We start from the raw sequence: 25,406 nt of genomic DNA, 5'->3' as shown, positions 1-25,406 counted from the left end.
ACTTTTAAAAAAAACAAGCATAATGATGTTATAACACTATAACACTATAATGTCGCTGTGCTTGGTTTAAAAAAAATTCTCCAATACAAGACAGCCATGCGTCACACAGACATTGTTTTTTAAGGAAAAACAATGATACCCTCCAACCACAGTACAAACCACAGTACAAACCATACAGGTTGACCCAGAGCTAGGAGGCAGAAGCTGGCATCAGGGGGGTAAACCGACACAATACAATAATGATGACGTTATGGTTTTATAATGTCATTAAGTTTTCTTCACATAACAAAAAAAGTGCATCATAACAATATAATGATGGTTAATTTGTGTTGTGCATACTTGGATCTCTTAGTTTTCTATGCTTTTTGGGTTAAAAGTTCTGTATTAGGGGTTACTCTGTGCCAGTACTGCACATGAGTCGTGTTTTTGCTTTCGTTTCTCTTTTGGGTTTTTCTCCTATTGCTAACACTTTAGTGCTGGACATCTTTGGTTGTCAAAACGTCATAACATTGTAATGTCATAACGTAATAGCGCAACAGGGCATACATGAAAATTTTAAAAAGGGGTGGTGGTGATGTGATGGCACCGGTGATGCTGACAGCAATGCCAACGATGAGGTCCGCATCTCACCACATGCCCCTCTTTATTTCATGGCAGTGTGGACAAAAAAAAAATGGCACCCACACCAGGATTAAAAGCGGTGTGTGGAAAGGTAGGTGGCCAAAACAAATCTGATCCTTGAGTAACGAACACTCAAAAAGAGAGGAGTAAATCACCAGTGCAGAAAAGGCCACTGTCAGACTTTTAGTTGACCAAGGTCAGTACCATCTACTCTGATTGCCAGTAGTAGCTGTGAAGGTCTTCCACATCACCCACTCTCTGATTCTTTTCACTGGTGGTGCCATGGATTGAACTGGGACCTGCTGTACGCAAAGCAGATACTCTACCACTGAGCCCTGGCTCTTCTCAGCATAAGGATCCTTCGTCTGACAAAAACGTTTTTTCCTGCCAGGGAAAGAGCCACTTAAGTTGGAGTAAGACTCTTTAGGCTTAAAGAAAGCTGATAAGATACAAGGGATAAGATACACACTACTACTTTGAACCTAGTAGCGTGTTTTTTAAAAAGACTTTTCTGCCAAATCTAGGGATTCCTCAAGATTTGCAGAACTCTCAACAATAGGTTTGGTTTGCACTATTGCATGTATCCACACAGAGGCCAGCCCCTGGCAGTAATCCCACAGTCATTGTAGATCATTGTAGATCACTTTAAATCTCTTACAAATCTACCAATCATGAAAGATCCCCCAATATTTGCAATATGGCAATCTCCATCCCCCTTTACCCAGCCGGGATCAGGTGCAGAGCAGGCAGCAATACCTGTCCCCCTTCACCCAGCAAGAATCAGGCACAGAGCAGGAGGCAATGCCCACCTTCACCCAAATGGGATCAGAAGAGGAGCAGGTGGCCATGCCCACCTCCCTTTACCCAGCTGGGATCAGGAGTGGAGCGGGTGGCAATTCCCACTCCCTGCCTTCACCTGGCTGGAATCAGGTGTGGAGCAGCTGGTAACGTCCACCCCCCTTCACCAAACTGAGATCAGGACTGAAGCAGGAGGAGATGCCTGCTCCCCACTTCACCCAGCCTGGATCAGGAGCAGAGTAGGAGGCAATACCCACTCCCCCTTTGACCTGCCAGAATCAGGCACGAAGCAGGCAGAAATGCCCGCCCCCACTTCACCAAGCTGGGAACAGACGTGGAGCAGGCACCAATGCCTTCCCCCCCATTTACCTGGCCAGGATCAGGTGCGGAGCAGGTGGAAATGCTTGCTCCCCCTTCACGTGGCCAGGATCAGGTGTGGAGAAGGTGGCAATGCCTGCCCCCCACCTTCACCTGGCCGGGTTCAGGAGCAGAGCAGGCAGCAATGCCCATCCCCTGCCTTCACTCGGCCAGGATAAGGCATGGAGCATGATGCAGTGTCCAACCCCTCTTCAGCTGGCTGGGATCAGGAGCAGAGCAGAGCAGGAACACTGCCCATCCCCTGCCTTCACTCTGTTGGAATCTGGCGCAGAGCAGAAAGCAACGTCCATCCCCCCTTCACTGGCCAGGATTTGGAGCAGAGCATGAGGCAATGCCCGCCTCCCCTTCACCCAGCCGGGATCAGTCCCAGAGAAGGAGGTATTGCCTGCTTGCCCGCCCTCCCCTTTCTAGAACCCATTGTATTTCCCCCCCACAATGGGCTTTGTTACTAGTAAGGTCATAATGTTATTGACAAAAAAAATTACATTTCGTAACTCTAAAATGTAAGAAAGAAAGAGAAATTGTCTGGGGTGGGGGGTGGGGGGAGAGCATCTGAGGACATACCTTTTTGATGGTATCCAACATGGATCTCCCTCCTTGCCATGGCTTGGAGTTCTTCCTAATGCAGGTCAAACTTGCCATGCTGTGCCACTTCCGGTCCTCCAGCTTCTTATGGAAAGCATTTGCCAGCAAGAGCACCGTATCATATATGTAGAGGTTGGTAATCTGTCAGAGAGATTAGAAATTGATTGCAAACAGCTCGCACGCTCATGCTGGCAGAATTCATAAGCGGCTTTTCTCTCTGCTGTCACCACTCAGACTTTCATTAACTTAAATGCACTACTACTCGGGGTAGACTGCCTCACGCTTTGGAAAGCAAGTGGGTCTCCGAGACACTGCATGAGATTGTTATAAAATACACTTTCCATTCGGCAAATATAGAGGTGTTCGTAGCTGCCGCTACAAATCCCCTCTCCCAATACTCAAATACAAGCCAGGATCACAACTTACAATGAACACGTGTACAATCAGCATACAGCATACACTTGATTTTTATTCTATGTGCGTTATTTGTGTGTTAATATTCAAGTCATGTACAGCCGAAAATACAATATAAGCTCCACATTTCTCCATTTACTGGTTCTTGATGTTATTTATAAAGGGTGCCCACACCAGCCGTTTCTTACAAATAGATGTAATGAAGAACCTACTGATACAGGAAATGCCCCACTGGATCAAACCACTGGTCTGATCAGTCCAGCAACGTGTTCCACGCAGTGGCCAACCCTGGCAGGCCAGCAAACTAACATGTTATGCAGTTTCATGCTTATTCACTGCAAACAGTGGACAGCAGTATAAAGCAAGCAGGCTGCACCTCTACACGACTTACCCATTTTTAGACTATTTACAATTGGTATTTGAAATCGACCCTCCCAGAAATTATGAACCTGTTCCTATGCATCTTGGCCTGCTCTGAGCTGGAGTGCTGCTGAGTCTCACTTCTATTATTTACGCATTTATTTATAGCTTGCTTTTCTCCTCAATGGGGACCCAAACTGGCTCACAAACTGTTCTCCCCTGTCCATTTTATTATCACAACAACCCTGTGAGGTAGGCTAGGGTTAGTCTAGTGCCTGACCAAAGGTCATCCAGTGAGTTTCCATGACTGAGTGGGGATTTGAACCCGCGTCTCCCAGATCCTGATCTGTCAATACACCACTTTGGCTTTCTTTATGACACAATTCTCATCACACATTTGGCCATCAGACATCAAAATATTCCCATTTTCAAACTTCAGTACACTAAATTTCAGCTTTCTAGCTGGTCTAAGGAGCATCTTGTCCATTTTGTTGCCTGGAACCTTCTCCCAGAACCTGGACATGGACTTTATATATGAATTGTGCACAACTTGCTATTGAGGCCAACACTATGCATGAAGAGGGAACTTCATGAGACTGGCAGAGCACTCCCGTAGCCGGTACCCACAAGCACCCCTCTCTGCAACTCTTCTGGAGTAGCTGCTCTGCACCCAGATCAACATGCCTGCTTGCGAAGATGCCAGCCACCACTGAGATCCCTACAGCAACTGGGACCAGTAGAGAGACAGTTTAAAAGGACAACTATTTTCCTGTGGAAGCCATAGCCTGCCAGCGCTGCTGCCACGAATTGTTGTACCTTTTGATGTGCAGATGCCAGAACCAGAGACCGGGAGGCAAGGTGCCTCCGGACTCTGGCAATCTTGCATCGAGACAATTGCTTCCATCTTTCGAGCAATGGACTATCATAAAAAGCAAATCACCCCTCATCCACCCTTCCTCTCTTTCCTTTCTTCCCTCTGGAAATGTCACCTCGGACCATCATAAAGCTCAATCACTTCCCATCTGTTGTCCCCCTCTCCTCCTGTCCCTCTTGAGGTGTCACAAAGAAAAACATTAGATTCCAAATTATCCATCCAAGATTTCTTATGTCCTGTTAAAGTGGCACATTAATTGCTTTTGTTAAATTTCTTGAGAACCATTTGACTGGGCATGAAACCCACCCCAGGTCCTGCCCAAGGACAGAAATTGGCAATTTAAGGGAGATGCTCGGACCCCTCGAGGTCCCCTCCCCTCCCCATCTCTCCCTCTATCTCACTCCTACTCTGTTCAACCTAGTGCAGTGCAGGCCAGTACACTAAGCACCCTCGCTGCTGAATCTCTGCTTCTCGTCAGGACAGGTGCATATTGCCCAACAACGATATTCCTGCTAATGCAACTGTCTCTAAATGCTTTCCACCCTTTTATTTCTTAGCCTTGCATTGAATGCATGTGTATGATTCTTAGACCCTGTAAGCTTGAAGAGTTATTAAGTAAAAGCCTTGATTAATTGAAGTATTAGTCTCCTCTCTTGTTGTGCATGCTCCAGAAACTCTGACCCTGATATACACAGATCATGATCCCTTAATACATACCAACTGCCTATTAATTCCCCATCTTTGAGGCAGTTTGGCTAACAATTGGGGGCAAAAAAACTTGTCCTTGATTTGAAGAGATACTTGCAAATGTTCCAGCTTACATATGCACAGAGATACATGCACACACTTCATTTCTACCCCACCTTTCTCCCTAAAGGGGCCCAAAGTGGCTTACATTATCCTTCTTTCCTCCATTATATCCAGGTTAGGCTGAGAGACTGTGACTGACCCAAAGCTACCCTGTACATTTCCATGGCACACTGGGATTCAAACCTGGTCTCCCAGATCCTGTTCTGACACTCAAACCACCATACCATGCTGGCTGTCACAGATTTTCAGTTTCAGGGTTCTTTCCTACTAATCAGAAAAAGCCTTCGAATTCAAGGTGGTAGCATGAAAATAGCCTAAAAATATTTGTGCCTGTGACTGACTTAGTGTCAGACAGTTTACCTCAGAGCCAAGCTACAAGAGACAAATTACATGAGGAGGAGCATGTGAAGGGAGTCATAATGATAGCCAGGAAGCTGAGTTTTAAAAGAGATTGGAAGGCTTTGTCAATTTCCCCTCTCTGCAGATTCAGGGAGATGGCTGCTCAGAGGGTTTGTTCATTTTTTCTTTGCCTCCTGAAGGCTCTGTCTGTTTCACCTCCCCTTATCAAAGGCCAAGAGGAAATAAACAAATCTTCTGAGAAGCCATCTCCCTGGCTCTGTAGAGAGGGGAAATTGACAAAGCCTTCTTCTGATCTCTTAAAACTCAGCTTCCCGGCTAAGATTGCGACTCCCTTCACGTGCTCTTCCTCATGTAATTCGCCTCTTGTAGCTTAGCTCTCAGTTTCTTTACAGTTAGAGGCTTTAAAAATAGTTATTTATTTGATGCATTTTTATGCCACCATTTGTCCAAGGAGCTCAGAGGAAGCATTCATGGTTCTCCCCTCTTCATTTTGTTTGCTATATCAAACCTATATATGGATTCTACAGATACTTGTGCTGCAGTATTATTTGCTGTCTGAGTCAGGTCTGGTATTGATGGTGAGGCAATATTTTAAGGATGGACAGAACTATGATTAAACCCTCAGGGCTACCAAATGCTCCTTCCTGACGCATGTCGCTGGACAGCTGTGATTTTTTTAAAGAGATGACTGATTCATTAATAGGTCTTTTGTTAAAGCTCTATAGGTTATACTTGATTCAAACTATGAAATTTTATTTCCTTGAAACCCCAACGTTCTTAATATTCTGTCTTTAAATCTAGAGCAGGCAAGTTAATACACACTGCCAGGGGTCATTTCGTAGAAAAACAGCAGGAGGAACTCATTAGCATAACTCATTAGCATATGCCACACCTCTTGCCATCACCAGCTGATCTGCATATGCTACACCCCCTGACATCACCTATTCTGGCTGTTTTGGACCCAATCCTGGCCATTCAGGGCCAAAATTGGGCCCAAAATGGCAAAAGGGCTGAAAATAGCTGAAAAGGGGCCCCAAATGGTCAGGATCGGGCTGCTGCTGAGTGGGAGAGTGATCCACCACCCGTTAGAGGCCCAATCCGGGCCGTTTTGGCCCCAATCCAGGCTGAAACGGGCCCCAAATGGCCGAGAGTCAGGTGGGCAGGGCCACCTGACATGTGACCTCTTTGGGGAACTGCCGGAACTGCATTCCTGTGCGTTCCCCCTCGAAATGAGCCCTGCATACTGCATAATTGCTGTGGAGTTTTACATACACATATGCCACTGGAATACAAGATCATAATGAATTGGGGGCTTGGAAAACATTCCATTTTTTAAAGAGCTGTTTCTAATGACAGCATGGCATAGAAGGACCATGAGAAAGCAACATATTGAGGACACTAATGAGAAAACAGGATATAAATGACTCCAGATTCCTCTGTCATTATTCTTCAATAGTGTGATAGTATTTTTTTCAGTATAGCTTCCATAACTTTATATTAGAAGAATACTGAGACTTTATCACAGTCCATATCAATGTATATAGTTGTTAATTTAGGAGCAATTTTGTGGCGCATCTATCAAATGTAAATGGGGCTCTAGAGAATAGAGATCAACAGCCGTACAACAGATATTTTCAGCTTTTAACAATAGCGTAAAGAGTACTTACAACATGTTCAGTCATAGATAATTCATATATGAAAGTTAATTTCTGCATCTGTAAAGCCTCTTCCAGTGAACTCAGAAGAATGCTATATTAATCATAGTAAACTCAGAACCCATTAGATGGCAGCTACTGAAAGATTGTTTTATATATTTATTACTCTTCTACCTGAGCACAACAGGTCTCTTAATGCACCATATAATTCAATGGCTGATAGTGTTTTATTGCAAGTTTTCCAGAAGCTACTGTATTCTGTTGCGGGGTAGAGACAAGAGGAAGGAATGGAAGTGACACAATGTTCAATAATGGCCCTACTAGGAACAAAAGAATAAAGTCTTAATATTTTGCATTTGGAAAACTTCAAATGGAAAAAAATCCCCAAATGTTCACACAATCAACTTTTTGCTCTTGTTGCATAATGCAGAGAAAAAATGGAACACACAGTAGCATTGAGTTGTAGGAAGTAGAAGTGACATGAAGACTGAGTTGCTGGCTTTGGTTTTAAAAAAAAAACTAGCTACTGTCTAATTCTGTCTAGACTGATGACCAATGACATTCTTGTCAAGGTCTCTGGAGCAACCTGTCTTGCAACAAAAGGCAACTAGTGATGCGTAAGAGGATGAGGTGGCAAGGAGTAGGGAGCAGAGAGCCATTAGAGGCAGCTGGTCTGACTCAGATACTTCAAGGTCCTAAGAGAATTCCCAGGCAGGAAGAGTGGATCTAATGAAGTTCAAAGTTCAAGATAACTCCACAGAAGACTTCCAAGTAACAAAGTGCAGTAGGAAGGAGAAAGAGCCAGACCAAGTCTGCACATGTGTAACCTCTATTCTAGAGTTGCTACCCTCCCACCCTGCTCTGGACAGATCTCCTACCTGCCACCACCCCCACTGCTCAGCAGGGAAGAAATGGTGGGAAATAGGGAAACATATCTGCTGCCAAGGTGCTTGCCGGCAACGTAATGATGTCTCTGGTGATGCACTGACAGCACTTCCTGTACAACCAGGTGAGTGATTTCATCACATTGTGAGTGAATCCCTGGTATTTGGGGGGAAACCAAAGAGATTCTGCCAAATACCAGAGCAGTTTCAGTGGGCCAGTACAGTGATAATGTCACTTCTAGAAATGATGTCAGCACATCACCGACAATGTCATTACATCACCCTGGCAGCAGGTCAGTCCCATCAACTTGGACTCCTTTCCCTCTGCTGGTTGCTGGGAGGGACCTAGCAACCCTACTCTATTCTCTGGAGTTTGATTTTTGGCCACATCATACTTTTAGCCCAGAATCAGCTAAGGCATGTTGAAAAAGTATTTCTGCCCCTATATCTAGTTCCCTCCTACAGTTCTTAGCATCTACTAAAAGTACAGAGTTCCTGCTGCTTCTGACCCAATGGGATTGGAGGGACATGTCATATCACTCCAGTAGAACTGGTGACTAGTTACAATCCAGAGGTTTGACTTTCAGCTGCTCCAGTTCTTTTGCCCTGCAGTGAACAAAGTACACCCTTGATGTATCAACAAAGCATGATGACTAAGTGTGCATTTAGGGTTACATCTAGGAACACATGATGGGGTATATCTGTGCTGTGCTGTCTTGAACCAAAAAGAAGACACTTGAAATGTCCATAAGGATGGAACAAAAGATATTGAAAAGATGGAGAAATGTTCTAGCACAGGTAAGAAGATCCTCAATTTTTCATAGGGTGATAACAGCTGGGAGGATTAGCAAATTGGCAGATAAGGATTTTCTCCAATAAGTCATTCAATTTAAAATATTATTTCAGAAGAAACCTGTATGTTCAGTGCTGAAGATCTTTCTTAACATGGTCATCATCATCCAAGAAAGTAAGCCCACTTGGTATATAGGTAGCAAGTATACTGCATGAAGAACAGGCCACACTGCATTCCAAACTCTCTCTAGTTTAGTGGCTATTCAAGCTGAAGGGAGTAACCTTGTTGTTTAAATGTTTACTTCTTTCTTCTACCATACTCCCTGCAAAGTAATAATAATAATATTTGATTTATATACCACCTTTCAGGACAACTTAATGCCCACTCAGAGCGGTTTACAAAGAATGCCATTATTATCACCGGAACAAAACACCATGTGAGGTGGGTGGGGCTAAGAGAGCTCCAGAGAACTGTGACTAGCCCAAGGTCACCCAGCTGGCTTCAAGTGGAGGAGTGGGGAATCAAACCCGGCTCTCCAGATTAGAGTCCCACGCTCTTAACCACTACACCAAACTGGTGTATTCCTCTAGAGAGATGCATTTATTTATTTGTTTGTTTTAGACTATTTCTATGCTGTCTCTCCAGCAGAACCAGCCTGAGGGATGCCGTGTTCCTGAGGAGAACAGGCATCCTTACAGGTTCTCTTGCCCCCAGTTCCTGCTTCTATCTCAGAGGTCAGCAAGAAAAAAAATAAAACACCACTGTCAGCATGACAGTGTTACATCATGTCCAGAGGAAACCCAGAAGTGATGTCAGTCTGCCTTAGGAATTGCCAGAAGGCATTTCAGACATTACTTCGGACATAATGGTACCTGTCCTTCTGGACTCCTGCCAGTTGCCAACCTCTGGCTGGCAAGCCTACCAATGTGACTTACCAAATAAAATATAAAACTATAACTAGGTTACATTTTCTATCTATCTTTTCACAACTCCTCATTGTACCTGCAGGAAATGTTAATGCTAGAATGCTTTCCAATGATTAGCAAAATTGTGCTGGGAATCCATTTAGAAGACGTTGCAGTTGAGATTTCTACTATCTCTGGCGATGCAGATATAAATAAGGCTATTCATCACCTCTTCAGATTGATTTGCAGACAGTGTCTCACAATATGTAATGGAGGAGTGACAGTGACCCTGACAGGCCATTAAACCTTTTTAGTACCAATAGGTGAGAATGTCATTATATATTATATATTAGAGAGAGAACGCCCCCCTTTTGATCACTAAAAAGCTATGCTGGAGATGATGGGACCTACATGGACAGAAGCCATGCATGACAGAAGCTGCAGTGAGAAGGGGAATTGTGCAAGACTGAGTTGAAAACTAGTAGGATCCAACCCAGTGACATAAGAACATAAGAGAAGCCATGTTGGATCAGGCCAATGGCCCATCCACTCCAACACTCTGAGTCACACAGTGGCCAAAAACACAGGTGTCATCAGGAGGTCTGCCAGTGGGGAAGGGACACTAGAAGCCCTTCCACTGATTGCTCCCCCGAACACCAAGAATACAGAACATCACTGCCCTAGACAGAGCGTTCCATCTATACCTTGTGTTCCATCTATACCTTCCTCCTGGTTTTAGGAGGAAAGCACCTTTGTGTACAATTTGGAAACAGCAAGACTTTGAGCAAGCAAAACAATGACTGCTGAGCATGGCTGAGGAGAGGCAACTTGTCCCTGCCAACATTGGAAATACTTGAACAAAAACTATTCTCCAATTACTGTATGGGCTGAAATATAAAGCATGGTATCACCAGCATACTGGAAGTAGTATAAGCTCTTTTTCTTAAATGTGCTCCTACAACAAATTATATGCTGCACCCCACAGTTGTGCTAAGAGAACTGTTGTGGAATCAGCTTTATTAAACCTTAAGTGCTGGACCTCCGCTCTCTTATTGGCTCAAAAAGTAGCACATGTGCCCCTGCCACCCCAAGATTGTCAAATGTCACCTGGAACAGACATTACAAAGATATTAAGAGTATTTGGCCCAAGAAATGTGATATAGGCCTGTCAAAATAGGGCCTGAATGCTGATTAACTGAGAGCTGCCCGTGTAGATCAGGGAAACAAGATAATTAAAAGTAGGATTAAAGGGATTAACACAGAGAGAGACATGGATTGTTTTGCAAAATGTGGATTTTTCTTCATGGTATAGGATAATAAAAGCAAACATTGTTTCTCAGCCTCTCATACAGGGTAAACAACAATATTTGGACAGAGACATCCTTCTTTTGGCATGAACACTGAGAGCCAAGCTACAAGTGACGAATTACACTTGCCTGGCAAGTGAACAGACTCACGTGTATTCCTCCCTGTTCACTTGCCATTCACTTGCTCTCCACTTGATCAAGTGGAGCGCAAGTGAATGGCAAGCTTGGCTCTGAGAGGCACTGCAGCCCCACTGAAACAGATGCACTCTAGGCATCCCACAGGACTATCGAACACCAACAAAACAATGCATGTAAAGAAATTACATGACATATAAGGTTGCCAACTCCAGGTTTGGAAATGCCTGGAGATTTGGGGGTGGAGCCTGGGGAGGGCATGGTTTGGCAGGAGGGACCTCAATGAGGTATAATGCCATAGGGTTCAACCTCCAAAGCAGCCATTTTCTCTGAGGGAATACGATCGCTGAAGTAATCTTTCATATGGTAGAGATAATGAAATAATCATAGGCTCAGTTGCCTCCAAAAGCAATTAATACATTTGAATTTTGGGGACTGATATGTTATCCAAATGAATGGTTTTGAGAAAGTTTCAAAATAATTTCATAGTAGAGCTACCAGTCCCCCAGTAGAGACGGGGGATCCCCCACTCCCAGTCTCTGCCCCCTGATGCCACTCACCTGGCTAGTGGAAGAAAAGGCCCTGGGGAATGGGCCCAGAAGGCAAAAAATTTCCTAGTCCGGCACACAGTGGGCATGCTCCCCACAGGTGTGCTGATGTCATTTCTGGGAGTGACATCATCATGCCCAACGCTGGACATGCTCCCGTCCTTCTCAGGGGCCAAACTCACCACCAGGCACAATGATGTCACTTCTGGAAGTGATGTCATTGCATTGTGCCAGAAGCACACCTGCACGTTTTGCATGTACATGAGGGATTTCAAAAGATGAGTGCAGGATCTCCTCTCCCACTGGGAAAGAAACATACCATGTCCCTCAAATACTTTTTGCAAAATATGTGCAAACTTCATAAGGCTTGTGCTGTTACTTGGATTTACTCACTGTTGGTAATTATGCTAGTTTGATAAGCTGTTGTATTGCTTGTTATGTTGTGGAAACTGTTCAAAACAAAAAACAGAAAATGAAAAAGAATGAGATGTGGGGACAAGTGGCTGTGAAAGGTGGCTAAATATCATAAACCTACGATATATGCACTAATCCACAATTCACACAAGTCCAAGTAGGATGGCTGGAGTCACCTCGTTCAGGGCTATGTACAATTGGACTCATTGGTCCAATTAGCTTGAAACTTGAGGGGTCTTTAGTGGACGGGCATTATTAGAAACCATGTAATTTTGGTGTCATCTGTCTGAAAAAAACCCTTTTCAGCTCCCCACCAATGTTCCCCCACAGAGGTTAATGGAACTCAAATAATTCTGGAATCCCAGAAAAACCCCAAACACAAATTTTAAAAAAGGTACCAGAGGACCCAAATACCATAGGATGTTGGTATTTATGCCCTTTCCAAAATCCAAATCCCCCTAAATACTTATTTTTCAGGTGCACATCCCTAGTACCAATGACGTTCTGTGAATAAGGTACCTCCATATTTTGGGAGAAAGGGTCCTTAGGATCACATAGTGATGAAGATATTCGGTGATTTCCACGGAAACAGCGCTGACTTATGTTCTGTGGCACTGGAAATGTCTGTCGAATAATTGTTAACCTTCCAATTGACTTTCGCACCAGCTCCTGCACGTCTGCATCGTTTATTTCCTGGAAGACAAGGCATAATCAATATGGAGAAAATGTAAATGTCACCAACATTTTATAAAGAGAAGAAACAAGCGCTGTAAAATGTGATCGTGTTCCATTGTTAATGCATTTAATTGGGTGTGGGAAGGCTCCATCTAGACCTACTGCAATAACCTCCCACTGCTATAATCACCTGAAACTGTCAAAGTTTTCCACTGAAGCTGCAGGTGCAAGAAACCCAAGAGGGAAACTCAACTGGAAGCCTATTTGGCACTCCCTTATCAGACATATATAAAGAGCAAAGTAGAGAAATGAAAGGTAGAGAGAAGCTGCAACATGGAAGCTCACATAGGGAAAAAGAACACTGCCAGGAGTGAAGCCACTGATGGGGCATCTCTCTCTCCAGCTCATTCTGAAGTGGGAATCAGTGCAGGACATCAATATCAGGAGAGCAGGGAATGGAAGAATGGGAAGGAAGGATGCACTGGAAGGAAACCTTAGTGCTGGGATATGACAGGTACTCCTGAAGCAGGAAGGTTGTTGTGAGAGTCTTCTTTTGACACTGTGGACAACTCTGAGGAGCACAGAGCCTGAGCTGATCTCTCATCGGAGAGGAGGAATGGCATGAATACCCAGAACCTGCTCTCTTTTAACAGGCAAGTGGGAAACAGGGACATTGTCTCTTAACACAGGGCTGGATGCGACATTTAGCTTACCAGGTGGGCTCATGGTGGCTGGGAGCAAGCAAGACTAAGAAAGGAACAAACCAGGCTGTGCACTTCTGAAGCCGCTCAGCACAGCCCTGGCAATGAAGACCGGAATCAGTTTGCAGGAGGAGGCCATTGTCATTGGCACCGTCGGCCAGGTCTGAATTGAGTGGCTCCAGTGCTGCTAGCTCATATCACCTCAAAGGCAACTCAGCTTGGCTTGTTCTTGGACCATTCTAACTTCCTAGCCTTCTCCTGTATACTTTCTAGGGTAATAGTTCCCAGTGGGGATGGGGGATCCCCTGCTCCCATCCTCCGCCCACTGCCACCACTCACCTGGCCAGTGGGTGGGGGAGGGTGGAGGTTCGGGAATGGGTCTCCCAGGTAAACTCCCAGGGCAGTGTGATGTCGTCAGTTCCCAGGAGTGATGTCAATGCACCACCCCGAGAGTACTCCTGTGCTTCACAGCGAGCCAATCTGAGCCCCAAACAGACAAGACTGGGCCTATTACGGATGTGCAAAGCGTGCGCTCCTGCGTGATGATGTTGCCCAGAAGTGATGCCATCACACAAGCACAGGAGCACGTGCACAAGGAACACAGAGAAGGTAAGTTCCAGGTATTCATCCTCCCGCTGGGAGGGTAAAGGGGCCTGGCAACCCTGATACTTTCACTCTAGGTTAAGTTGAGTTGAAAAAGCCCTCTCTGCCCCCTGCTTAACTTCTTAATTAATTCATTTATACCCATGCCTTTCTCTCCAATGGGGACCCAAAGCAGCTTACATCCTTCTCCTCTCCTCCATTTTTTTCATCACAACAAATTCTGTGAGGTAGGTTAGGCTGAGAGTTTGTGACTGCACAGGAAAATCAAACCTGGGTCACCCTGATCCTCCTCTAGCCACTATACTACACTGGCTTTCAACTTTTTATCCCTTGAAGTATTTTATAGCATCGTTTTATAATCACTGTGACAACATCAGCACAAGAAGTGCAATATTATAAACTCCTACATGAGATGAAACACAGGTATGAACAGATCGTGTGGCATCAATAATCAGTAAACCAGATAAATCAGGAGAATGGAATCCTGCTGTAGCCCATACTGAGATTCCTAAAAGAAGGTATCACCTGTTGTTCAGAAGGAATTGAGTCCACGGACACCTTAGAGACCAACAAGATTTTCAGGGTGTAAGCTTTCAAAAGTCAAAGCTCCCTTCTACAGATACCTGAAACCAGAACTTTTTTTCTGGGAAAAGAGGTGGTGGAACTCAGTGGGTTGCCCTGGGAGAAAATGGTCACATGGCTGGTGTCCCCACCCCCTGATCTCCAGACAGAGGGGAGTTGAGATTGCTCTCCGCACCGGAGGGCAATCTAAACTCCCCTCTGTCTGGAGATCAGGGGATGGGGCCACCAGCCATGTGACCATTTTCAAGAGGTTCCGGAACTCCGTTCCACTGCGTTCCAGCTGAAAAAAAGCCCTGCCTGAAACTATCACTGGTTGTTGTTCACCAGGCTTACCAAATATGACTTTTTATCCAGCTACTGAATTAATCCTTACCAATGTGAGGAAAATTATAATTATGTTGTAACTTGTTATTAATTGATATTAAATCTTCCTAGCTGATTCTAGGATTAAGTCTAATATCTAATCTAGGCCAGAGAGAGAATAAGAGAGAGAGAGAGATTAAAAATGAAAAAGTATAATAAAAGATAAGTGTTGCTACATGTAAATGAATATACTTAAAATTCCCCGAACAACTGGGTCAAGTGGAGCTCTATTGTTATTTTATTTCTTAATGGCCTTGCAAAGAAAATGCTGAGAGCTGTGAATTTTAAACATCAATCTTCTTGACTACACTAAACCTATTTTATTCCTCTTCATAGCCTGTCATAGATTTTGAAACCATCTGTTATTTATGGTCTTTATGAAGTATAGATTTTTCTACAAACAAAATAACACCTGGTATCAGCTGTGTCCAATATAATATCCTGCATTTCTGCCCGATTAATCCTTAACGTACCATAGATAATGGCTTCTCTCAGTGTATGATGCTGTCTTATCGTTTGGACTGTAACATTTTGCTAGCTTCAAGAAGGAGGAAACAGTTGCTACCTTTTGCACAAAAGGGAAGCATTCTTTTTATACACCTGCAATATAATTGGAGCAAGGACTTTAAAAACTCATAAATGCCATTCTAAGCCACAGTTTTAATCAATTGGAAGGAAGGTGGGTAAGTTCACCATGGATCATTTCACTTACACATCTTGCATGGCAAGAAGAGATGCGAGTACCTCTATATGTCAAGCTAAGGAAAGCAGGCACGTGGACCAAAGACAGAAAGCCCTTGATGCCTTTGTTCTGATGCAGAAGCAGACAGGCATTCAGCTAGGAGTGCAGAGGCAAATGTCTTAATATTGCTGAGATCCCAGTTGGACAACCATTTGGCAGAATTCTAGTTTCCATGTGTCCATGCAGAGGTGCAGCAATAGATCATGCACTTCCTGTTCATCCTCTTTCTTACTTGTGTTTTCTCCTCCATTGTTGAAATTTAGTTTCAAGAAGGAAGCTGTACTGGTCTGCAGTAGAACAACAGGATTTGAGCCCAGTGAAGGATCTGAGTATAATGGCATCTTCTAAACTTAAACTTTAAACTAGAGATGGGCATGAACCGAAATACGAACTAAAGTTCGGCACAAACTGGGCCGGTTCATGGTTCACAAACCAGCAGTTCATCAGAGCCCATTTCCGATGAACCACCATGAATTTTAGGCCAGTTCATTTGGTTCGTTGTTTGGTTCATCACTGAAAACAGTCTGGTGCCGATCAATCAATTTCCTAGGCAACGGGATTTGGGCTTTCTGCAGACCTTCTGCTGACCCAGAAGTGACAATTTGCTGACCTGGAAGTGACATTTTCATAAACCAAATGAACCTGTTCACGAACTGGGGCTAGTTCGTGAAAGTTCATTGTTTGTGAAACACAACGAATCACGAACCTCATGATTCATTTTCTTTCCAGTTTGTGCCTATCTGTACTCTGAACATTTTGTTACTCTGTATGGTGACACTGGACTCAAATCCTGCTGTTGAAATTCACAGTGTGGGTCCGGCATACCGAGGGGATAGTCTCCCTCCCTATGTTCCTTCACAGCAGCTTCACTCATCTGAACAGGGTCTCCTGCAGGTGCCACCCTGCACATGGGTGAAATAAACTTTATCCCGTACATGGGCTTTCTCTGTGGTGGCCCCTACCCTGAGGAATGACCTGCCTGAGGAGGTCAGGAGCGCCTCCACCCTCCTGGCTTTCTGCAAATGATACAAAACTGAATTATTCAAAAAGACTTTTTACTTACATAGGAGGGTTGTATTGTAGGGAGGGGGTCTCAGATGCTTCGCTAATGAGTTAGGGACCATAGACTTCACCACTATGTTGCCTTACGAACTATCTGTTGCTTTAAATATGTGCTCCTGTTTGCTACCTGTGTTTCATGTTGTCTAATGTCAGTCCTAGAATTGCTTATGCTCTGTTTCAATATTTCTTCAACTCTGTATTGGATTCTTGCTAATGCTACGTCTTTGTAAACTTATATTTATTAACCTTATAGCATTGTTTATGGAAATGTCCTTGAAATTGACACTTCTAATCTTGCACTGTGTAATCTGCCTTGAGTCAGTGAGAAGGGCAGACTATAAATGACATACATACATACATACATACATACATACATACATACATACATACATACATACATACATACATACATACATACATTTTAAGCTCCTTTACAAGCGAGACTGTAAGATCCATGGAGAAATAACTTGCTCTATAAACCATTATATATATTGATAGCACTATATTAAAAATCTCTCTATCCTTCTCTCTCTCTCTTGTAATTATTTATCAATATTCTCTCTCACACTATCATAGTCATAAGGATCCAATGTTTCATTGCTTGCCTGTATAATACTAAGAAACAGAATCCAAGGCATGGCTTTGCAAATGAAAGAACAAAAATATGCAAATGATACCTAGCTCAGTTCTCAATTACTTCAGTTGAAATCTAGAGAACATAGCTGAGAGAAGACAAAAATTTGCTTTGAGCGCCTTGCATTGGATTCACTAAGGATGAGAGATTATAGCTGTTTCCATATGTCATTAAAGGGATGGCCCACTCACTGAACACAGGCAGCTTTCCCCCAGGAATCCAAATGTCTCTGTTTGCAAAATGGTTACGGGCCATTTGTCTTCTGTTTTTTTCAGCGCCTTTTCTAAGAATGCAGTTTCCGTGGTCACAGAAAAGGTGCCAAAAAGACAGAAGTCAAACGGCCCACAAATGTTTTGCAAATGGAGACATCACCAGCATTCTGTGAGCGGGGTGTCCCTTTAAGGGCATGTGGAAAAGGTCTATGTTCAGTTCAAAGAACAATTATGTCCTCAAGGGTATTTACTTTCTTCCAGGTAAAGGAATGGCAACCATTCCCTCCAATGAAGAAGAGCATAGCACTCTATATATGGGACAACCCATAGGCGGGCAGGGCACTGTTCCTAACCTTATGTACATACTATATGTATAACGTGTGTAATGTGAACCTTTGCATTCTTAGGGATCCGTTACATAATCAGCCCCTCAATATACACCATCCATCATGAAAAGTATGTTGCTATTATAGAATAACTTCCCCCATCCTCTATGGCCATTTTCACACTGCTTACTGGCCAAGGAACATCGTGCCGAGCTCCCAGAACGACAGCGTCTTCCTGGCACAATTTCATGTGAGAACTGCCATTCTCACGCAAAATCGCGCCAGGAAGACGCTGTCGTTTCAGGAGCTCGGCACAATGTTCCATGGCCAGTAAGCAGTGTGAAAACGGCCTATGTAAAATGTTGCCTTGCCCTGCATGCATTGGGCTGTAATCGGTTTATTCTTGCAGACAGCAGATCTCTGCTCTTTATTAACATGCAGAGCCATGACGTTGTAAGTACATAGAACCAGTACTGTTCTGAGAGAACAAGGGCCCTACCTCATGACGTATTAGATCATCAGACTGTGGTGGTTGCTTCTGTAGCAATTGAGAAGTTGTCAGGACATTTAATGCCATGAAACATCAAGCTCACATGACCACACGACACTGCCAAGTTCTATTTTCTAAGAAGTTTTGACTTTTAGCTGCGCAAACATTTATCATTTTGTCACTCCCCCCAAAGCATACGGCCTTGTTTCTTCAGTGTTCAGCAGTTCTGTGCATTTTAATTAGAATTCACAGTTTTTGGATTCTTCTTTTGCCTTTAGGCAGTTGCTGCCCCTTAGACATACTGTGTATTTTATAAACACTATCTGGAGACTAAAAATACAGTGGAAAGAAACTTCAAGCAGGAAAGGGCAATGTATGTATTGTAACTGTAATGAGACAGAGGACAGTTTCACAGCCGCAGCATTCGGTTTTTCTCGATTTTCTCAATGCATTTTTGCTTTATTTATGCCTTCAATTACATATTTCAAAGAAATTTTTTTGATTCATAGTTTTCTATAAGAATATACTGAAAACGAATAAACTAAAATCAGCCAACAAAACTTTTCATAGGCACAACCATGCTAAGGGTAGAACTGAACTCAAACTACCTTCATAACTCTTAGAGGCAGTGCTGAAAAAATGTCTGCTTTTTTTTGGACCTTTCCATTCATATTGCCCTCAGTGATGTCATTCCAATAGACAAATTTTATTGGCTGTATAGCATTCTGTTATTAGTCTTAGGTTTGCCAGGCTTGACACAGCAATCAGCAGGAGATGGGAGGGAGGGCTGTCACCAACAGATTGATATCTCTTCCTGGATAAACACAGGTATGATGTTATACCTCTCTAGGAATCGCTGAAACTCCTTGATAAAACCACAGAGTTTCCAGCAATTCCTAGAGAAGCATGAGCCTTTTCACAGAAACGACATTATGCCATTGGCCTGATGCGAGTGGCAATCCTGCAGTGTCACGGTGATGAAATGGAACCACACAAGAGACTAACCCAGAAATGAGGAAGAAATAGGAATAAGGGAGACAATAAATATATTGTTTAAACTGTACTGAGAAAAGCCAATTAATCATAAAAAACATGCCCTCCACCTGGTAGAACTGAAACTGGAGAATATTCTGCAAGCATTACTCAAGGAGTGGTAAAGAGTAGGATTAGAATCCACAATGTTCTCTTAGAATGTAATCCCTTGTTTAGCCACATATAATAAAATAATAAAAAGTTTTAATTTACTCTTATTTGGAAGCGCAATAGGAACTGAGCTTGGCAAAGTATTTATGCTAGATTTAAGAGGTGACTATATTCATTTCCACATCAGTTAACTGCCCAGAGTTCAATGCTGATGGAAGAGAGTTTTTTCTTTGTTTCTCCAGTTCTTTTTCCTGCTGACAGTGTGACACCACACCTTTCTGGGAACTGCCAGAAACTCTATGATAACCCACAGAGTTTCTAGCAATTCCTAGAGTGGACTGATGTGAATTCTAGGTTTTCCCTTCCCCTGGCAGCCTCTTCCTGGGAAAATCCAGGGCCAGTTGCACAGTGCTGACCACTGAGCAGGGCAAAGTTGTGTGGTGCCAGTCTTTGGGCTGGACCTAGTTGCTCGGCACTGGCCACAGGCCAGACCCAGCTGTGTGGCCAGGAACCTCAAAGAACTTAAAGGGGGCACCTCACTGTCCCCTATATACCCCTCCCCAAACACTTTCCATCCTCCTGGCAACCTGCTTCCCTTTCCTTCCCACCCACCCAACAATCTAGCTTGTATCTATCCTCCATCTTCAGCTATATTTATTATTTATTTATTTCATTTATAGCCTGCTTTTCTCTACAATCGGGACCCAGTGCAGCTTACATCATTCTCCTCTCCTCCATTTTATCATCACAACAACATTGTGAGTTGGGTTAGCCTGAGAATGTATAACTGGCCCAAGGTCACCCTAGTAACTTTCCACAGCAAATTAGTGATTCGAACCTGGGTCTCCCAGATCCTAGTCTGAAACTAACCCACTCCACCACACTGGCTCTCGGGGCTGTCTTGTTGGTGAACAGTAGCAAGCAGCCAATTCTGGCTGAGTCATGCAAGTTGATGGGTAGATGTGTGGTGGTTGCTAAAAACAAAAGACAATTGGTACAGTGGAAAAAAATATTTTAATCACTCTCAGATTCCTACATATTCCATACACATTTCATCAGGGGGGATCTGAAATGTGGAAATAAATAAAAACATTAATTAAAACGTGGTTGCTGCCAGGCCAAGACTTGATGAGTCCTCTGTCGCAGGCCAAAATAGCCTTGGAAAGTACCCTGCCCCACTTTTCTGGTTGCCTCACATAGGGCATTTGTTTCTGGTTGCCTCACATACAGTATTTGTTTATTAAAGTTTCAGGTGCCGCTTCTAATTTGGGGGGGGGTTAACCCCCCCCCTTTCTAAGATTTCAGATTATTTTGCAAACCTGGGGCTTTTCTTGGGTTTGTAGAAAGATCTGTCTTGTCAGTCCTTGGCTCCAGTCTCCTGATTTAAGCATCCACAGATATGGCCACATGGAGAGTTAGACTTATTGATAAGGGAAGAGGCCAGGGAAAAACTTCTCATTTAAATAGTAAGTAATTCAAATATAGATTTTCAAACATTCTCACATGTTGAAAGGAACAACTGAAGTTGCAAAAATCCAGAGCATCTAGATCAAGGAGGGTAATAAGTAGTCCTTAAAGCATATTGGGGGATTGTTCAGTTTTCATTAAAACTGGTTATTTCTAACAAGAACTGACAAGCCACCGATGAATGGGAGAATCTTTTTCTTTTTCAGTGTGTCACCATTTTTTTTAAAAACGGCTCTTATGATTGCAGGGAGATGTTAAGAAATTTTGTGATGGGCAGCTTTTAGCCCCAAGGGGCTTTACTGTAGCCTCTGGGTTTTGTTAGAATACACCTTTCTTTAAAAAAAAATGAAGCATCGTTCCAGCCACCATGGCTGCAAAGATAAATCTCACTCAGTAATGAACAAAAACAAATCCCCATGTCACTTCCAGTGCCAATGACGAGGATGTTCAGCCTTTTATTAAAGAACTGAAAACAAGCAGCTGAGTGCCATCTGTTTCCCACATTCCTTTCACTCTGGTTTTGGTTAGCTTTAGTGGCCTTCATCAGATATTTCCACCCAGAGATCAAGGGTTGGATCCCAACTAAATTTTGTGAATGGAAGCGTGACTCCCCCACTTTCCCACTCCTGCTGCAGCCTGAAATACCCCATGAAATAGTGCTCCTGGGGACTGGTCCACCCAGAAGCAGCATGCAGGGGTCAAAGGGCAGAGAAACAATTGATTAAATTCACCTCCTACCTGCACACACTGATCTTTTTTTCAAGATCCAATCCAAGTGGGGAAACTGCACCCTATTCAACCCATTTGATCTCTTTGCTTCCATACTTCTACTCTAAACTGCTGGTACCTTTCTGGGTGCCCAAGTGGGTTTGTTTTAGAAAATGGGTGGGGCCAGATGGGGATTTTTAAGCTTTTTTGTTTATGGTATAATGCAGTAGCTTTAAGAAAAGCAATTTACTTGCGCAAATAGCAGAGTGATATTCTAAAAATATAGTGGAACTTGATTCTGACTAAACATTATTGGTCCGTACAGCCAAAATGCTTAATGAACCCAAATGCAAAGTTTATGGAAGTCATCAGATCTTCACAAGATTGAATGTATGTTGATAATTCAGGTGGAAGTTGATAATAACATTGCTACATTGAATGTTGTTGAGTTTTCAAAAATCGTTTATGTTCCTATCAAAATCTGGTCAGAATCACTCTCTTTCTATACGTAAGGGCTAGGAGCTCTCACCAGCCCTTCAAAACTGTCATTGTTACAACAAGTAATAGTGCAGTGTGATGGCAGAGAGTCCTTATTGCTAATATGCTAAGGCATTGTATTAAATATCAGAGCACGAAGTGAAAGTTTTACATCAAGATAGCTGATACTCTGATGGCAACCTCATCTTATACTAATGTGGGTTAGGGGTACCCAAGGTCTAAGCACAGCCCTGGTCCATGTACTTAGACATCGGCTGAGGGGTTGCAGAGGAATTCAGTCCTCTAGGACAGGGGTGGGCAAATGGCGGCCCGCGGGCCACATGTGGCCCGCTACAGAGTTTTTTGTGGCCCTCCAAGACAGTAGAAAAGTGTGATAGGGTACATTTGTCTCATTAAACTGATTCTAAAATTAAATGTGCTTGCAGCTATAGATGATATGAAATTAGCACAATAAATAAATTGAATAAAACTACCACTATTTTATTTAATTTATATTTATTGATTTTTATGATACAATTTATACCTTTTCTGAAATGCAAAGTTAACTAATGAATGCAATCATTTTAAAAGGTGCGGCCCTCCGCTAACCTCCACTCCCACAAAGTGGCCCCCGAGCCAAAACAAGTGCCCACCCCTGCTCTAGGAGCATGGCTCCCCACCCACCCCAGTGCATGGAAAGATGTCGAGGCTTGAGAATAAATGGACTCTGGTGATCTCACTCTCCCTACCCCTCCCAGATTTCTGGATATGGCAATTATACTTGCTCTCTGGAGTAATTAATCAAATAACTTTTAAGTCAAGTCAATGAGACAGGCTCCCATGGAAACCCTCAAATGTCCCTATTACCTTTTGTGTACCTGTTTTCTACTTTTAATAGGCTCCTACCTATATCAGACGCCTGATGCCACAACATCAGACACCTCTTTGGGCTTGTGAGTACATGTGGGCCACTATGCAGAGTTGCTGCTTTCTTGTGCTGAATTTTATATTTTTAATGTGTTTTAATGTGGCTTTTATTACTTGATGTTACCCGCTCTGAGCACGCTTGTGAGGAGACCGGGCTATATATCCAATAAATAAATAAATACATAATAAATGTGATCGCTCACATCCATTTTTCTCTGCAGTTCATTCAGGGAGTCTTCCATCTTGGACCCATCGTTATTTGGAACAGGTCAGATGTTTATTATTACATCCACACATACACATACACTTGCATATTTAGGAACATCTAGAATATCATTCCAACTAGGAAAGCAGTAGCTTCTTGTTAATTATGGCTGTGTATGACCTGTAAGAGTGTAGGACATGGTGTGTATAAAAGTGAATATCCCATAGTTTTATTTATGTGTTCTTCGTTGTATTCTTTCTAGTTTGTGCCTATTCCATTGTTTGTTTATTTGATGCCTTTGGTACCCCATTATTATATCTGTGTTGAGTCTTTAATTCCCCACAAGTATAATAACTTAGGGGAAGGAGCCCAGTCTGCCTGTCTTCCCTTCCTCTCTTTCTCATTCCAATCCCCTCACGTTTGAATTGCAGTGGTGGTTAGCACTATCCATGGGACTCCAGTATATATCAGAGTAGACTCCAGTTTACAGGTTAACCTTTGTGGTACTGGCCTGCACTCTAGACATGCTCAGAGGGATGTCTCTGAACATGTCTAGAGACATGGGCAGCCATTTATGTAACAGCAGATTAAAAATGGCTGGGTTCATAAGAGAAGAGCCCATGTAAAAAGAGATAGCCAGGAGAAGAAGCATTTTTTCCCCTTTTACATAAGTGCGTTAGATGCCTACAAACTGAAGACTGCCAAATCAAGGTTTCGTAGCTAGCTCAATATGTATACTTGTGTGTATGTCAGAAAATATTTTCAAATAACTTTAATTTTAAAAGGCATCCCATTAAATAGAACTCTGACTGAAATTTTGAAGACTTGCTTTCACAGTTATGCATAACCTCGCTTCCTGACATTTTGTGGTTAGCTCTGTCTTCCATAGCACCCATTCTGTGGTTGTGCCAACCACCCTGTCTCAGAATTTCAAAGATGCTTGCAAGGTGAAAAAAGGTTGAGGACCCCTGCTCTAACAAATGGGTTGTTTTGGATCTTATTTTGGTCTTTGTTTGAAAATGAGAATACATCCTTTATTGCAAGGATGCACGGAGAAATGTTCGCAGCTCTTCAACCATGAAATCATCAGCAGAGCCTAGCCATAGGCCACGGTGTGGATCCTTTATTTAACGTAATTACGAGCAGCTCCCCACACAAAGCCATCTTTTCATAGTAGTTACAGCTCTGGCCTATGACTTGGGAGACGTGGTTTCAAATTCTCCATCCAGCTATGTAGCTGACCTTTGTCTAGTACAATACAATCCTAAACAGATTTACATCCTTCTAAGTCCTCACTTCCATTACAAATATTAGCAATACTAAACATATTAAAAACTATTAACCAGAAAGGTTAACATTCTGTGAGACGGAAAAAAGTAAATATAGCCCCATACAATTTACAGTATACATTACAGTTGCTTAATCTGCATTTTCCAATTCCAGAATTGCAGTTGCCAAGACTAGGATTTCCCCCATCTTCCCTTTAAATTCAGGGTTCTAGATGATGTACCCAGGAGACCAGGACTTTACAAAGACAAGTTTTAAAATGTGATCCGTCCACCCAAAGGTAGATGACTGCCTTCAATCACAAGTTTCCTGCTGAAACATGAACTGGGAAACAAACAAGCAAATAAAGCCTGATTATGCTAATTTATTGTAGTATAGTGCAATTAAGAAAATCTAATAATTAAACATCAAAACAGATGTCTGCAGCAATCAAAAACAGATCAAGGAGTATGCACATGATTTCTCCAAACAATACTTGATGCAGAAGATACAGGTAAGTAGGTGCTATAGACTTTACACAAGGGACCAATTATCTCCTCAATTAATTAAGATCCAGTAACATGGACATAATAAATTGCTCATAAAACACACGGAGAAACAAGTGAACCCTTCATTATAAAAGAACAACCTGATCATGTAATAGCCTACTGTACAATATTCTAAGCCAGTAACACAATGCCATTGCATCTTTTATTCGTTTGTACTGATTTATAAATGGATATTTAAATGGATAAAATGAATATGCAGAAAGCCACTAAACCTAACACTTGGGAGTTCTGTTGAGAAAATGCTGAGCATATCCCCGTAATCCATTCTGCATACTGATATCATCACTATTACTCCACATATGTCAAGCCATCATTGCAAGAAAAAAAAGAATTTTGTTGCATGCATAGGGGAGGCAAGATTCCCAGCAAGATTCAACAGGCCTATTTTGGGATATAATCAACATTAAACTGCA

At 42.9% G+C, this 25,406-nt stretch overlaps 1 protein-coding gene across 2 annotated transcripts in view; it reads right to left on the bottom strand.

Annotated features, from left to right (window-relative positions):
• GRID2 (glutamate ionotropic receptor delta type subunit 2) overlaps positions 1–25,406 on the bottom strand; it is a 1,267,968-nt gene that overhangs the window by 432,204 nt on the left and 810,358 nt on the right. For both annotated transcript variants that reach the window (XM_054990367.1, XM_054990368.1), the window contains 2 exons: positions 12,361–12,534; positions 2,362–2,523 (listed from right to left, as the gene is read on the bottom strand). In XM_054990367.1, coding sequence (XP_054846342.1) covers positions 2,362–2,523; positions 12,361–12,534 — 336 coding nt within the window. The remainder of the gene's footprint in view (positions 1–2,361; positions 2,524–12,360; positions 12,535–25,406) is intronic.

Source organism: Eublepharis macularius, chromosome 10 (genome assembly GCF_028583425.1).
Source record: "Eublepharis macularius isolate TG4126 chromosome 10, MPM_Emac_v1.0, whole genome shotgun sequence".
NCBI classification, from domain to species: domain Eukaryota; kingdom Metazoa; phylum Chordata; class Lepidosauria; order Squamata; family Eublepharidae; genus Eublepharis; species Eublepharis macularius.
This window is presented reverse-complemented; position numbering and strand designations above follow the sequence as displayed.